Here is a 16,979-nt window from a genome sequence, read left to right as displayed (position 1 = left end):
CCAAATGAATTTTAATTAATCATAGGTCTACATGGTACAACAATAAAGTTTCTTGAAGATAACCTGGGAAAACATCTTGATGAGACAGACAAAAAGTTTTAAAATACAATACAGAAAAAAAAACTGTAAGAAAAGACAGATTAGATTTCATTAAAATTAAGAACTCCTGTTCACTCCTACCATTAAGAAACTAAACAGGCCAGAAATAGCATGGGAGAAGATGCTTGTACTGCAAATATTTCTTAAATGTCCACTATCTATAATATATAAAGAACTTCTATAAATCAATATGAACAGGAAAAACAATCCAATAATTTCTGGGCAAAAGACTACAAGCATTTTTACCAAAGAAGATCAACATGGCCAATAAGTACATAAAAATGTGTTCAACATGACTCATCAGGGAAATGAAGCTATCAGATATCCCCCATAATGGCTTTTAAGAAGGGAAAGGGCAGTACTAAGTATTGGTCATGTTGAGGAGCAACCAGAACTTGTGTTTACTACTGATGAGAGTGTAAACGCAGAAACTATTGGAGGGTCTGCTAATGCTGAGCATGGATAGACTTAAGGACACACCTGTTCCATTCTAGGTATATGCTCAATAAAAATACATACACATATGTGTTCCAAGGCATATATAAAAGTATTTATGGCAGGATTATTCATTATAGTTCCAACTGGAGACAGCCCAAATATCCATTATATGCTCTGTGCATACACTGGACTACTATGCAGCAGTGAAAAATAATGGCTGACTACTAAATGCAACAACATGGATGAACCCTGTAGGCGTAATGCTGAGTACAAGAAGTCAGATACAAAAGAGAACTCACACATGCTATTTATTTATTTATTTATTTATTTAGTTCCATTCAGATAGCATTCAAAATAGGCAAAATTAATCTCTGGTGATAGAGGTGAAAATAGTGGTGAAGGAGGATAAAGACTGGGAGGGGGCAGGTTCAAAGGAGGTTCTCGCAATGCCCTATATCTTGATCTAGGGAGTGGTGACAAGTTTGTTCAGTTTGTAGATATTCATCAAGACACTCTATTAAGTGTCATTTATTGTATTTATCTTTTACCTCAGTGATAAAGTTAGCAAGCAAACAAATAAATATAAAAACACAAAACAATACTATATATTGTTTATGGATATATGTAGTATATATAAATATTTATATATGTGTGTATCCTAGACATAGGTTTGTATGTGTGTGATGAAATTATATCTACTGGAATTATACACTCAAATTCATAAAATTGTCTTTGGGGCAGGAGAGAAGGGATTAGAATTGAGAGGAAAAGAAAGGTGAATTCAGTTCTATCTGAAATGCTCCGTTTCTTCTTAGAAAAAAATTATATTTATAGCAAAAGCTAACATTGTGTTTAGATGTGTTAATTCTTTGTTTTTTGTTCTTTTAATATTTTAATTTATCACTGTATTACTTATTTTATTTTGATGGGGAGGAGGTATTTAGGCTTATTCATTTTTAGAGGAGGTGCTGGGGATTGAACCCAGGAGCTCCTACACACTGAGCACGTGCTCTAACACTGAGCTATACCCTCCCCCCTGGTTTTTGTTATACGAGTTTCTGTCAGTGTGTTTTAAACTTTTAAAATGATACAGTTAAAGTGGGAGGAGAGTTCATCTGAATGGTAACATGAGGATGAGAATTGGAGAGGGGAAGACTGGAATTAGAGGCATGGTTTAGGAAATTGTCCTATTCTTGGTGAAAGATGGTGAAGGCATGAACCAGGGCAATAGTAGAAGGAGACAGTGGAAGACCAGCCCACAGACATTTAAGAGGCAGTATTGTAAGACCTTGGTGATGCCGAGGTTGGGAGACAAGGCAATGAGCAGACTCACAGGAGATTCTGAGGTTTCTAGACCAGCTTTCTGAGAGGATGCCATGCCGTGCATTGTCCGGTAAGTGGAAACAGAAAGAGTATACATTTGGTATAGCTAGAAGAGGGCAGGAATGGAGGATTAAAATATCTAAAATTTATGCTTGAGATGTTAGCTGGACACCTAGGTGGATATTTACATGAGACAACTGGAAATATAGATATGATTTGGTAGAAATCTATATGAAGCAATGAATTTATATATGACTGCTTAGAAAAAGGCCTTGGAGAATTGTGAACCCACATTTCCTGTTCTTTGTTGTGTTGTGAGAAAATATATTTATAATTTGGGTAATTAGGTGTATATACATGGTAACTATTACTTCTGGCATGTATTAGAGTTAGTTCATGTGAACTCCTTGAAGTTCACATGTGAAATTCATGTAAACTTACTTTATTTGTGTATCCTCCATTGTACTTGACACAAGCCATAGTAGGAGCTTGGTATAAGTTTGATGGATGAAATAATGAGAAGAATTATTCTTGCTCTCTTGGTTTTTAAAAATCAGCTTTATTGGTATCTAATCCACATACTATAGAAGTCACTCATTCAGAGCACACAATTCAGTGGCTTTTAGTATATTCATGGAATTGTGCACCCATTACCACAGTCAACCTTAGAACTTTGTCATTACTCCAAAGAGAAACCCCGTGCCGGGTAGCTGTCACCCCCTCCAAAAACTGTCCCCTAATCCACCCCACAACCTAGCCTTCGTTAACTACTAATCTATTTCCTGTCTTTCTAGATCTGCCTATTCTGATACTCCATATAGCTGGAATCATGCAATATGTGGTTCTTTATGACCGATGGCTTTCACTGTCAAGGCTCACCCATGTTGTAGCATGGATCAGTACTTCGTTTCTTTTTACTGCCAAATAATAGTCCATTATATGAATAGATCACACTTGATGTATTCATTCATCAGTTCATGGATAACTGGGTTGTTTCCACTTGGACTCTTATGAATAATGCCATCATGAACATTCATGTACAAGTTTTTGGGCGGACATATGTTTTCATTTCTCCCAGGTATGTACCTAGGAGTGGAATAGCTGGGCCATATGGTAACTTACTGTTTAACTGTTCAAGGAGCTACTGGATTGTTTTCCAAAGTAGCTGCATCACTTTACATCCCCACCAGCAGTGCATGCATGAGTGTTCCAGTTTATCTACATTCTCCCCAATACTTACTATTATTTGACATTTTGACTGTAGCCATCCTGGTCGGTGTGAAATGCTATCTCATTGTAGTTTGAGTTTGCATTTTCTTGATGGCTAATCATGCGAGCATCTTTCCACGTGCCTGTGGGCATTTGTGTATCTTCTCTGGACAACTACTAGTTCCTTTGACCATTTTTCAAAATGGGTTATTTGCCTTTTTATTAATGAGCTGTAATAGCTCTTTATATATTCTAGGTAAAATTCCTTTAGAAGATGGTGGTTTGCAAACTTCTCCCATTCCATTAGTTGACTTTTCACTTTCTTGCATAGCCATCGAAGCACAAAATATTGATGATGTTTGGTTTATTTTTTTGTTGCTGGTGATATGATGTTATATGGAAGAAACCGTTGCTCAATCCAAGGTCACTCCCTTTTTTTTTTTTTAAATTAACTTTTATTTTTGTTTATGTTGTTTTGTTTCATTGTAGCCCTTTTTAAGGCATATATACCTTGTCCAATCCTTTCTTTCACTTTCTCTCTTAATTATCTATCTTTAAAAAAGATCTTCATGTATATAATGGTTTAATCCTGTTTTTCTCACGTAAAATTTTGTAGTGAGTATTTTCCAATATCATTCAAAATATTTGGAAAAGTTCACATAAAATGGCTGTAAATCCCACTATGTAATATAAGTACCATAATGTATTTAATCATTTCCATATTCTGGCACACTTATAAATTGCTTTCAGTATTGTGGTGTTAACTGTTAAGGGCGAGTGAACTAGCACATACCATGGTCCAAATACCTAATTCTTTCCCTAGAATAGATTTTAGTTAAGAGGTGGAGTTACTGGGTCAACGGGCATGAGCATCTTTCTAGACTGAATGCAAATTGCTTTTCAGAAAGTTGTGCCAACTCAGGGTCTCCTAGTTGGTGCCTGATTCATTTTGCTCTTATCAGTATGAGTAATACTTTAGAAAATCAAATAGTAACCGTAGGACCCTTCTCTTTGATGCCCTAATCCACTCATTTACTTAAAACTTGAGACTGTAGCTGCCAATTCCAGTATGATGCAGGTTCCAAGGGGGCCATAAATTCTACCAAAGCTTTCACAGTGTTTCTGTGACTTTTCAGTGACATCACACTTCATTTAAAAAGGCATAAAACAATTACCAGGTCATTAGCAAGCATTTTCTAAAAGAAACTGGGGGAAAAAAACTCTCATAAAGACAACTTCTGAGGTAGTGTTTTATTTTGGGAAGAGAGGGATGGGACAGGAATTGTGGACACAAATGAATAGTTTAGGGGCAAATATCGAGTTTGGGGGAGAAGTGAGCAGATCATCCTGCTCACTAGATTTAGGGGATCTCCTTGAGGGCTGGGACTCTGGCTTACTCATTAAAATGAGAGACACTTAGCAGCATACAGTCCAGGCAGGAAGACCAATATTAGAACCCAGCTGCTACCATTTTCTGGCATTGCAGCCTTGAGTTGGCCTTCTATGTAGCGGAAGACTTGGCATAGCTGGGCACACACTAGGTTCTCAATTAATGCCAGCTCTTTGCCATTTTTGTTCATCTCCATATCCTCACAAAGGATAGCAAGCACCGGGGACAGCAGATAACAAGTAGTCAATACAGTTATTACATGAGTATATGAATAAGTTATGGAAAAAGTGAAAAGAATGTATAGGGAAGAAACCTGCCAGTTTTTCGTATTATCAGCCACTCATAGTCTTCCATTTCAAAATGAAGCCATCTCATGTTTGAAACTTATCTACTTAAGCTTCCTTGTTGAGATGTTACTCTGAAGTAAACCATTATTTGTAGCCTGTCATGTTTCTCTTCTTGCAGGGATATGCATTGTGTTTTAGTTCTGTTATTTTAAGTCATTTAGCAGATTACCAAAAAAAAAAAAAAAAACAAAAGAGAGAGAGAGAGAGAGAGAGTGAGAGAGAGAAGAAAGAAAAAAAAATCACTTAGCGTCTGATTTTATCAAGAGGCACAGTATGAAGTGTGAAAAATCCAGTGTTGTTCTGATCCTCAGCTTTATTGAGACTGCAAAAGGGTATAAATTAAGTGACCTTCCCAGGTCAAGATTTTTTTTAAACGGAGTTTATTGTATTTAATACATTATAAAATTTGAAAAATCGTAGGAAAGCAGCAGACTCAAACTGGAGCAAGTCTAACAAGTAATAATTCTGGCCCCTTTGCAAAGCTGATCAGTTTAAAAACAAAGTAACGTTCACATCTGGGAGGCGGACAAAAAAGTGTGACTTCTGTACAAACTACATTTAAAATTTCACGTCTAACGTCTTTCGAATGCAGTGTGCTCAGGAGAGTTTTTTGTTTGTTTGTTTTTGAAGTCCTGCCTGGTCCCTATCTAAAGAGAGACACAAAATATCCATATGCAAAAAGACACAATTCTAGGTGTTTTGTTTTATTTTGTTTTGTTTTAAAAAAAGACAAAGGAAAAAAGAAACATTGGATGGTTGTTGGCAATGGAAACTGTAAGGAGATTCGTCCTCACTGCTCATGGCTTGTTTATTGGTCAGAGGCCTTGGGGGCCCAGAACACTTCACGGACATCACAGCACCAACTGTAGCTACCACCTTTTTTCTCTTTTTTTCGGCATTTCCTACCTTTTGACATATATATATATTTATATATTTTTTACACCTTGAGGATATCACTATACCCAACTGTTCCCAAACGAATACAGATGTGGTCTCTATTGGATATAAATGTCTCTTTCATTCAGTTTTAGGTCCAGGACTTGGTTTGCTGTCCCAACTGCATATAAATGTCCCTTTTTTGTCTGCGTTATTTGTTGTGTATGTTTTTTTCTTTTTTGCATAAGAAATATGTCCATTTAGTCCAGAGGCTCTTGGTTTATCCGGATGACAGAGGGTCCACAGGGATCCGCCTCAGTTCCTGCCACAGGAGGTATTTGCTGAACCGAGATGAGTGCACTCCTCCCCCGCAAGAGCCCAAGATTTCAAATCTTCTTTGCTGCAACCTCTCGAGGACCTGGACTGAGTTGCGGTGACAGTAGCCGTTTAGTGGAAACCTGATGACGTGCGTCGAGTCACGGTTCCAGCCCTCGCTGATCTCCGGAAACACTTCTTCTATCAAGAACTTGTCGCCGCTGAGTGTGATCCTTTCTCCGAGGTCTGGGACAACACGCACCACTAGGCACTCACAGGGCCTTGAGAAGCGGCCAGTTTCTCTGTCCTGCTTCCGTGTTTCCATCTCCAACAACATGGGCTGAAGCTGGAAGTATTTTGCCTCTTCATATAACAAAGTGTAACCCCCAAGCACCGCAGCACAGCCCGCCTCGTGCACCCTGGCCACAAACAGGCTTTTCCTAGAGGACCACATCCAACCCCTCCCCGGGGCTCCAGAAGCTCTCCTGCCCACGCTCGGGTCAGTGGGGTCCGCGCTTGGGTCCCAAGAAGGCAGGGTATGCATGTACCTTGAAATCGTCAGGAATGAGATTTGATGTTCGTAGAAAATTCAAGCTGTATCTGAACATCTGTCCGTCTCTGTCAATGAAATAGTGCTGTTTGAGACTGTCCAAAACAATGGGCTCTGTACCATCAAAAAGCCTTCCGATTCTTGATTCAGGGTATTTGGTGAGGGTGGCCAGGCTGCTGGTAAACATGTGGCCGCCCACGTCAATGTGGACGGGCGCATTGGACTTTGTGAGCTGTGCTGGAGTAGGAATGCCTTGGTTGGTCAGCGGAGAAGCAGGCGGTCTAGTGATCAGCGGTCTTGACATATTGGGCCGACTGTCCCTCTGGCAAAGTGGCGCGCGGGCCCGGGTGGGAGAGAGGGAGGGCCGACGGGACAGCAGGGTGGTCTGGCTTCTCTAAGTACTGCCCAAGGAGCAGGGCCCCTCCACCGCCCCTTCGTTGCCCCCCAAAGCTGGGGGCTTGAGGAGGCGGCTGCACAGGGCGGGCTGCAGATGCTGCTTGGAGAAGCCGGTGACTGGGTGGGGCCCTCCAGGTCAAGATTTTATGGCTCTGATAAATTCTCCAGGCTTAGCAGTTGTCAGAGAAAAACATGTGAGTGAAAATATGAAGATCCTTTCTCCCCAACTGCATCTTTCCAATGAGTGGATGGGATAATGGATTTGAAAGTGCCTCAAGTTAAGTTTTATAAATCAAAAACACTATCATTATAATGCAGGGAATACAAGCACAGCAAAAATGTGAAAAAGTTAAAATTGAGCCGAAGTTTCTTTTTTTTTTTTTTTATCATTTCTATGATCTCACAGCCAGAGGGATTGTTAGAGGTTTTATGGTCCAAATTTCTCACTTTCATGCATGAAAAAGAGTGAAGTGACTTTACAAGATCACATTGTTTAGAACCAAAGACCATTTACTCTGTATAAAAATAAGGGATGATAAAACTTAAAATCTAAAGTATTCATACAAGACTGTGTTCTTTATCTTAACAATGCAAGAAAATATAACCTTATGTAGTTCATTTATAATGAGTTGCAGTGTGTTTTAAATGTTACTGTCCTAAGGTGCATTTAAAAATCTGACATGAGAACTTTCAATTATGAGTGGTTCATTGGAATTGATCAGTTTAGCATTTGGAAAATGTTTTTGCTGCATAAGCAGTGCAGTTTAAATCCCCAGTCTCCACGCTTTTTTAAGTTAGCCAAACAGCCTTGTCCTTTAGAGAACTACATGCGAGGAAGGAGCGATCCTCTCTGGAGGTTAACTTAGGTAGAAATTAATAAAGGTTAATGAAGTCTTTTAGGAGCTTCCTTTTTTCCTGCAGGGTCCTATACTTAAAAGTTAAGCTACTTCCCTTAAGCAAAACTTGAAGAAAGTTATTTCATGGTAGCCAGCATTCATATTCCTTGGGGCTAGGCAAGTCCTGTGTGCAAGGTATTGAGTGACATTTTGAGTACACAAAAGTAGTCACTGGGCTGCAGAAAGTTTTTTGTTTTTAGTTTTTGTTTTTGCAAATGTTGCTTTGATTCTTAGGACGTGCGCTTTCCCATTTTCACTTTTGGGGGATACTGTATTTAAAATACAATTCTCCTTTATCTAACTCTGGGGGAGTGAGAAATCTAAACTGCTTTAGAGATAAAACACTACATTTTACATTATGACTTGAAGGGCAAATGGACAAGTGCTTGGAGGTTAAAGCTTGCTGTATAATTTATCACTCATGAGAGAGACCTGGGCAGGAGGGGAGCACCAGAAATTGTCCACAGAACACTGTTCTTTTTGTGACTGAGTGGGGCACACACAGATTCTGGACAAGAAGCCAAGGCAACAGAGGGAAATAGAAAAATAGATGACTCTGGTCTTCTCAGGCTGCAGCACACAATGTTGTCCCTACTGCTTTGAACTTGAAATTACAGTGAGCCCTGCAGAATATGTGTTGCAGAAGCACTTGACAAAATCAGATAATTCTGCCTACTTGGGAAGCAAGAGGATTCCTTCCCCCTTGCAAAAAGACAAAGTCCTAGTTCTTCTAAGAGCAGTGACAATTACATAACACTCATTTTAAATGATTGGAAATCATTTTAATTGGTACTTACCTGAGAGGCTCGATCACTTTTCATTTCGCCAACCCTCCGAAAATGAAATGGTGTGCTGCCTCTCGTCGGCAGCTGTGAGAGGGTGATAAGACTGGATGATGTACACAAACGATTTCTTCTTCAGGAGAATTCATCCAGAAGAATTGTTAAATTATTTTTAAATGGCTGTAGTTCTTTCTGAAACATGGCGAGAGATGTTTAAAGTTTCACTTGCACGAAACATGGTGGCTTTGCTTTTCGGTCATCCTGTCGCAGAATCGTGGGATGTGTTTGGGCTGGGACAGCTTTAGGGACTGTCTTTTCTAAGGTGCTTCTTTTTTCTAATGAGATAACAGAGATTCAGAGAGGCGAGGTAACTTGTAGGATGTAAAGTGAATTTAATGGTAAAAAGAGCCTTCAGAAATCCCAGCAATCACAGTATTATTATAATTAACTGTGAAGAAGGTTGATGGATGTCTGAAATCTCTTCACTGTTGACAATAGGACATTGAAGATGGGAGCAGTGGAGAGGAGGAGACAGGCTGTTCAGAGAAGGAGTATTTCACTGGCTTTGGTTACAGTGTTGAACTAGTACTAGTCTCATTTTGAGATAGCATTTCAGAAGCGTGTTTGGCTGATAGCAATGTAAGTTTTCTACATGTTTTCTGCTTGAAGTATAAGGGCCAGGCTCTCATTCTGAGCAGCTATCTGGGAAGGGATTAAAGGGGCTGGTGAAGTCCAAAGTGAAAAATCTTTTGCATTTATTTAAAACCTAAATTTTGAGTCACTCGTGTTTTCCAGACTTCCTCATGGTAGTCCTCCCGCCATGAGAAATAGAAAGGAAGAATCAGCAATCTTCTTCCTCTTCTTTTTTTTTTTTAATTGAAGTATAGCTGATTTATAATGTTGTGTTAGTTTCTGGAGTACAACATAGTGATTCAATTATGCATATATATATATATATGTATGTGTATATTCCTTTTCATATAATTTTTCATTATATGTTACTACAAGATATTGAATATAGTTCCCCATGCTATACAGAAGGGTCATTTGCAGCCAGGTGGGGTCACATAACTAAGTTCTAATTTAGGTGCTATAAACAGAACTATTATTTGGGACCTCCAAGAGGGCTTCTAAAAGAGAAGGGCATGCCCTCCTGTGCCCTTTCTCCTTCTTGCTGGAGGAGATGGATGGAGCTCGAGGAGAACCTTGAACCCAAAAGTAATATGGGAAAGATGTGGCGCAGAAGGGACATGGGCCCATGGCAACCTTGGCTCCCCTGCTGCTGGGTATCTTTAGGTGACAGAAGAATTAATGTCATTCTCATTTAAGCCACTACTACTTGGGGAATCTCTGGATATATGCAGCCATGTATGATCCTAAACAAGCTTTAAAATATTATGCAAAATGTTTAGCCCATATAGAAAAAAATCATCAGGCAAAAAGTTTTGCCAGTAGACACAAAAATGTGATGTCGTTGTAAAGGGCAGTTTTCCTCCATAGCTTGAAAGCTTTCACATCATAATATTGAGGTTTTGAACTGGGTTTCCCCTTATGTGCTGGACAGGGGGCCTTGAGAGGAATGCAGGACTGAATCTGAACTACCTGAGTCACTTACTGGTCTGTGCTCTTGAATAAGCCAGCCTGACCCTGTCGCTCTGTAACATAAAGTCCCGTGAGGGAAGGTGCAGCTCAGTGGTAGAGCACGTGCTTAGCATGCACCAGGTCCTGGATTCAATCCTCAGTATCTCCATTAAAAAAATAATAAACAAACAAACAAACAAACCTAATTAGCCCCTCCAAAAAAATTTAAAATTAAATAAAAATTCTAGACTAAGTTGTCTCCATCAATTCTTCCAAGTGCGGTAGGCTGTACGTTTATAAACTTGCCTATTTCCTTGTAAAAGCACTGGAACTGATTCTGGCCCCAGTCACACGTGTACATAAAGGTTAACAATACTTGTGGAGTGCCTGGTAAATGTCGATGATCACCCAGTTATGCATTATATGGGGTATGTGTGTGTCAGGGAGAGGAGGACCACAAAGCTCACTTTCAGGGAATTTACATCCTGATTGTGTAGAGCACGAGGCAAACAGCAAGTCGTAAGATTTTGAATGGGCTTCCTTCTGACTCCTGTTTCAATGCTGTCCCTTCTGTCCCATGTTCCTTCTCTTGCAGAGCTCCACATATTAAATTGACCCAGCAATGTGGTCTACAGAGCTCTTATGAAATTCCAAAAATTGTATTGAATACCACAAGCTACAATTCTACTCTATTACTCATCTAAGAATAATCTGCTTGCTATGGGAACATTCAGCCTCTAATTAACATTAGCTGTGCTTTATCTCACTTATAAATCTACATGTCAATGAGGACAAAGCATTCTATTAGTAACTGAATGCCCATGTGTCGAAAGAGTTGATGGAACAATGAAATAAGAAAAGACTTTCTGGAGGAGATGAGTTTTGAGATGGAGTTCTAGGGAGGTGACAAATGTGGGTTGTCAGGGAAGTGGGGAAGTTGTCTTCAAGCCATCATGGGGAATGGAGTTTCCCAAGGGGCAGAGTTGGGAATGATCATTGTGGCAGGTAGTGGCCAAGTTGGCCATGGGGAGTGAGACCTGAGAACTTTCCTGCCATTCTTTTTTCTGCCCTGACTCTCTTATTAGCATGAAATACATCTTTTAAGCCCAGTGTTTGTTTTGAGCATGGAAGGAGCTCAAGTAGAAGAGAGATGGGTGAGAATGCAACTCTGGTGGAAGTCGTTTTAAAGATACAGAGCAAGAAATGGCGAAATCATCACTGCAAGAATGTGTCCCCTTTGTACAAAGATATTCCGTCTGCATATTTAGGTTTCATGCTTCGCTGTGTGCTTATGTGGTGGAGATGAGATAAAGTTGCAGAAGGAACTTCGAACTGCCTGACTTTTGAAAGTTAAGTCAGCTGTGACTTTCCACTAATAAAGTATCTTCATGGGTTTAATTTTCTTCCAGTTCTGTGTGTGTGTGTGAGTGAGAGAGGGATTTAATGCAAAGGGAGTAAGTAGGCAGCTGATTTATTGCAAGCAGAGGATTTACCTGAGTGTACCGTCACTGAAACTAGCATAGGTCTTAGAAGTGGGAAAATGCTACAGTGTTTAGTGACAGCTCCCGTCTCCTCCTTTTGCAGCACAAATCTGCCTGGCAGAGTCATAATTGTTCCTCAGCACCGATTTGGACTTTGTCACAGGAATAAAGCCCACATGTTCAGATAACACACCATGGTCTGCAGCAAACTGGATTGCCCAACCCAAAAGGAATGCAGGCACGTTACAACCCAATGTGATGCTGGTTGTGGTTTCCAGCAGAGGCCTGGAAGCAGCCCTCCCTCCCGGGGCCTTCTTCCAGGCTCCTCTACAGTCTTGCTTATGCCTGGGAAATACCCAGGCACAGCAGCAAATGCAAATGATGGAGAAAACCTTGAGAAGCAAGGAGCAGGGCCCTTTCCACTTTCCTTTCTTTTTATAGCTAATTTCTTGGATTGCTTTCATCCACTCTCCCCACGTATTCATCCACATATACACTGGTGGCTGACATGAATTTGCTCCACAATGATTGTGTACAAAACACCATATTGCTGTATGTTTCTATATCTCATTAAATCTCAATTTTAACATCCATTGGTGAGGCTAGCCAGCTACCCAGTATCAGTCATTCCTGGAGGCCTCTGCATATGAGAGGGACCCAGGAGTCCCTTGCTATTCTGCAGCGTAGAGGAATTGGGGAAGGGCCTCTAAGTCTGTAGGCCATTGTGGTCACTGCTGAGATGTGTGTTGTGGCCTCTTGTGAGTCAGGAGGCCCTTCTCCTGCTGTACCAGGTATGGGCGTGGACATCATTCTCCACATCAACCAAGGTCACAGCCCCTTGTGTTCAGGCTCCTGCATCCCAGACCTTCCCATCAGACATCCTGGACAGTCAGTGGGCCAGGGGGCAGGCCCTGCAGTGCCCCGCATTTACCACTCCAGTCTCTTAATTTCCAGGCTGTTTCTGCCGTCTCTAAACTCAAAGCCACATCCATCTTTTTGGCTAGTAACAGATTCCAAAGCCTGGACAGAGTTATTTTTCAGGTTTCTGGCAATTTCTGTTTTAAACTCCTAAACCTGACATTTCAGGGAGCCCTGAACTCAGAGCTCAAGCCTGTTTATCTAGAAGAAGGGGGTAAAATTTGCCTTATTTTTCCTCGATCCTATTGCAGTAGCAGAAACAAGAATATAAATTTGTGTCTTAATAGATTATCTTGCCACAGACATATTATAGGAATTTATGGCAGATGAAAAGAAAAACAGGAATTTTTTTGATTAGTGGAAAATTAGCAAAATTTTTAATTTATTTTATTGTTAACATTGAAGTTGCTTGGTGTTATAAGATGCAAGGGTCTTCTTAAGATTGATGTGACTGATAGATTGAGTCAACATCCGGAACTGACTGGTTATTTCTGCATCAAAGACTACCAATCTCTTGTTCCATTTATAAATTCAGGTTAATTATTCTTCCTTTCTGGTCGGGTACCGCAGGACCCCACGTCCCTTGCATGCTAAAGAAGCAAATTATTTTGCTTATGTCTCTTACAAGGATGGAGAGGTGTTTAGAAAAAGCCAAATGAGGAAATTTTTTCCCTGAGAGTTTTGCTGAGAATAACGAACTAAGTTGGACAGTAATGATGTGAGCTTTGAGGAGTCCCTCAGGGTTGCTATGTCTATCCTTTGATCTGAAAACATGAGTGATTGAGAAATCAATTAGCACATTCACCATATGTCCAAACAGCCTAAAGTAAAGATGAGGGAGGTGATTTTTAAATTTATTAGGAGCCACTAACCCATGAACCGCTCCTCCCCAGATTAAGCGGGGTCAACGATAACGCATATATACTGCATTAGTTTGCTATTGCTGCTGTAACAAATTGCTGCAAATTCAGTGGCTTAAGGCACTTATTTATTCTTTCACAGTCCTGGAGGCCAGGAGTCCTGGTACAGCATGCCTCAACTGGGTCCTCTACTTAGAATCTCACTGGGACAAAACCAAGGTGTTGGCAGGACTGTGTTCCTTTCTACTTTCAAGTACATTCTGGTTGTTGATTGAAAGCAGTTCCTTGTGGCTGTAGGACTGTGCTTCCTTGCTGGCTGTCAGCTGGGGGCCACCCTTCATTCCTAGAGGCTCTTTCTGGTCCTGGCACAAGGCCCCTTCCATCACTTGACCCTCTCCAACTCAGAGTCAATAAAAGCTTTGAATTCTTCTCACACTTAGAGTCCCTCTGACTTGCTCTTTTGCCGTGTCCCTTCTGTGTCTAGCTGGAGAAAGTTCTTTACTTTTAAGGGCTCATTAAGTGTATTGGACCTACCCAGATAATCCAGGGTGATCTTACTCTCTTAAAAATCCATAACTTTAGTCACACTTGCAAAACCCCTTTTGTCATGTAATTCAGCATATTCATAGGTTCCAGAAATTAGGGAATGGATATCTTTGGTGGTGGTGGTGGGAGGGGTGGCTGTCCTAATTATCAAAATGTCTTTTTGTAGAAAAAGAATTATAAAACAGTCAATTCAACTGCTTTTAACTTTAAAAACAAATCACTTTAAAGTCTTCCATAAATGTAACAAAAATATTAACACCATTTTTCAGTTCCAAGTAATGGCAAGTTGGGATGGGCTTGGCAGAATGGAGGCAACATAGAATCTAGAAGAAAGAATTTATTTCAAAAAGGGGAAAGGGAATGAGGAGAGAGCTTTATTGATGGAGGGAGTCATAGCCACAGAAAAAGAAGATGAAAGAGGAGAGAGAGGGCTGTCTGCATTCCCCTGTTCATTGCAGCATTGTTCTCAGTAGCCAATACATGGAAACAGCCTAATATCTGTTGATGGTTGAATGGCTAAAGAAACGGTGGTGCACATATACAATGAAAGAAGGAAATCCTGCCATTTGCAACAACATGGGTGGACCCAGAGGGCATAATGCTAAATAAAATAAACCAGACAGAGAGAGACAAATATGGTCTCATTTATATGTGGAATCTAAACAAATCAGACTCATAGAACCAGAGAGTGGAACAGTGGTTACTAGGGGCTGGAGAGTCAAGGAAACGAGAGGAGGTTGGTCAAAGCATACAGACTTTCAGTTATAAGATCAATACATTCTGGGGATCTAATGTTCAGCATGATGACTGTAGTTAATAATACTGTGTTCTATACTTAAAAGTTGGTAAGAGAGTAGATCTTAAGTGTTCTCATCACACCAATGTGTTAATTAACTTGATTATGGTAGAAATTCCAGTCTCTGTATATCTCAAACATCGTGTTTTACACTTTAAAAATACACAATTTTTATTTGTCAGTTATATGTTAATAAAACTGGAAAAAGGAAAGCTATATAAAGCTATGTAAAGGAGAAAGCAGGTGTGTGAAGTCAGTAGGCTTTAAGTGAAGACAATTGAAGGTCTTTGTGGTGTTTGGGGTATTTGTCATCTATTTGGTTGACCGTACTTCCTAGATTTCCTGAGACAGTCCCAGGTTGCGCTGGTTGTTCTGGCGGTATTTACTGGTAGCATCCCTTTCACTTGTCAGTGTCCTGATTTGGACCACATATTACATAGTAATCCTCCCTAAAGTAGGGTTCCATCTGGGAGATACATTAACTACTTAGCCTTTTTTTTTTTTTTAGCAGTTTTTAACATGTTACCAGAACATCTGTTCTATGTGCATTGGTCTCAGAATTCTTTAAAATGTGTGAAATTCATCAACGAATGACTCAGGTCCCTGGACTGAGTTTCTAATTCGTGAATTTATATTTTATTTCTATTTGTCTCTCACATTCACAGTCTGTGAACTTTATTAGTGGTATTAGAAAATGGCTGTATTTTTTTTCTTTAAACACATTTCCCCCTTTTTTTCAATATGTTATTGTATAACATATAGTTTAAAATGTAATCTTATGCTTTTTGGAGGGAGGAAACTGAAAACTCATTATATTTTGGATGTTTAGTCGAAATATGCTTTCTAGTATTTTAGGTTTTTCCAGATGAAAATTCAGCTTTTCTTTATCATTTGGGTCCACTTTAAATAGTTTTAAGTTCTTAGAAGTCATATTCATGTTTGAATGCTAATTAATCTGTATTGTGAAAACAAGTGTAAATAATGGTGATAAATAAAAGAGCAAGTTACCTATAGGAAAACTAACTCTGGCTTTAATGAGGCTGTATTTCAGGCTGCTTTTGGTTTTTAAACCATGTATAAAGCTTTTGCCTTACAGTTATTACACCACAGGACTGGTTATTTGATTATTAGATAGTTTCAATATTGGTTTAAGTAAAATAGATTTTCATGGACTACAGTTTAGTTCTGAATATCTATGTATTATTCTGGATTGTAATGCCTTTAGGAAATAGTGAATAAGGGATATATCCAATTTTCCATAGATTAAAATGGTGTGGTGTGCATTACCAGGTCTGGTAACATGGCAGAGTGTAGATGGACCAAATGCTGGCTTTGTTCCCTAGCAGCTGTGTGACCTCAAATAAGTTGCTCACCTTCTCTGATATTCAGTATCTGCATGTCCCAAGTGGGGATGTCAGTATCAACCTGTGGGAGGGGGCATGTTGATAAGGATTAAGTGAGATTAATGAGAAATCCCTATCACAGTTTGTGGTACATAAGCAGAGTTCAAAAATTACTAGTTACCATCACCTTACCCCTAGAGGTGTCTGGTATGCTAATATGTGAACTTAATCCTCATCATCCAGCCTGACCAGAACCCTAACTTTGTGATGGAAGATTTTGTCCATTTAGATGTAATATTCTTTTTATATTGTTTTATTATATTTAAAAACTTTTTTCCAGTTACATCCTCATGGTTTACTAAAAGAAGTATTTTATGAGTATTAGCTAAAACACTAATAAAAAATGCTTTTGCAAAAAAGATTAGAAATTTGGAATTTCATAACTGGGCCAGAAACACTAGAATTTTCTTATTATAGCAGATTTATCATTTCAATAGCAAATGTTCCTAGTTGAAAGGTCTTACCACAAGAGATTAATGTTAGTCATTCTTCTCGAGGGTAGCCAAAATCTCCTTTGTGTTGCATGTTTTGTGGAATAAAAGAAAATAGCTTTGATTGGTGATTTGAGGACAGGGTCACAGTCCCTGGGATGGGGGTGGGAGTCCTTTGGTGCCTCCTTTATGGCACCTTCGAGATGCCTCTGTCCGTGGTGCTGACCTCCAGACAAGCTGCGCTCCAGTTTAAGTATTTGACGGCCCAGGGTTTCTTCCATGCCAGGCACCTAGAGAGCTCCCTTTGGTTTGTTGTTGCTGTTCTTCTCTGTTGGGTCTGTG

The 16,979-nt window shown here is 39.7% G+C and overlaps 2 protein-coding genes across 2 annotated transcripts in view; one reads left to right on the top strand and one right to left on the bottom strand.

Moving 5' to 3' along the window:
* KIAA1217 (KIAA1217 ortholog) overlaps positions 1–16,979 on the top strand; it is a 669,685-nt gene that overhangs the window by 83,665 nt on the left and 569,041 nt on the right. The gene's annotated exons all lie outside the window — the stretch shown is intronic.
* Positions 5,963–6,851, bottom strand: LOC102533929 (BTB/POZ domain-containing protein KCTD1-like). Its single transcript, XM_015243242.3, has 2 exons — positions 6,546–6,851; positions 5,963–6,406 (listed from the first exon to the last, which is right to left on the bottom strand). The coding sequence occupies exons 1-2, from the start codon at positions 6,849–6,851 to the stop codon at positions 5,963–5,965; spliced, it is 750 nt and encodes a 249-aa protein (XP_015098728.3).

Source organism: Vicugna pacos, chromosome 35 (genome assembly GCF_048564905.1).
Source record: "Vicugna pacos chromosome 35, VicPac4, whole genome shotgun sequence".
NCBI classification, from domain to species: domain Eukaryota; kingdom Metazoa; phylum Chordata; class Mammalia; order Artiodactyla; family Camelidae; genus Vicugna; species Vicugna pacos.
Note: the sequence above shows the minus strand (reverse complement) of the source record. Positions and strands in the feature narration are given on the sequence as shown.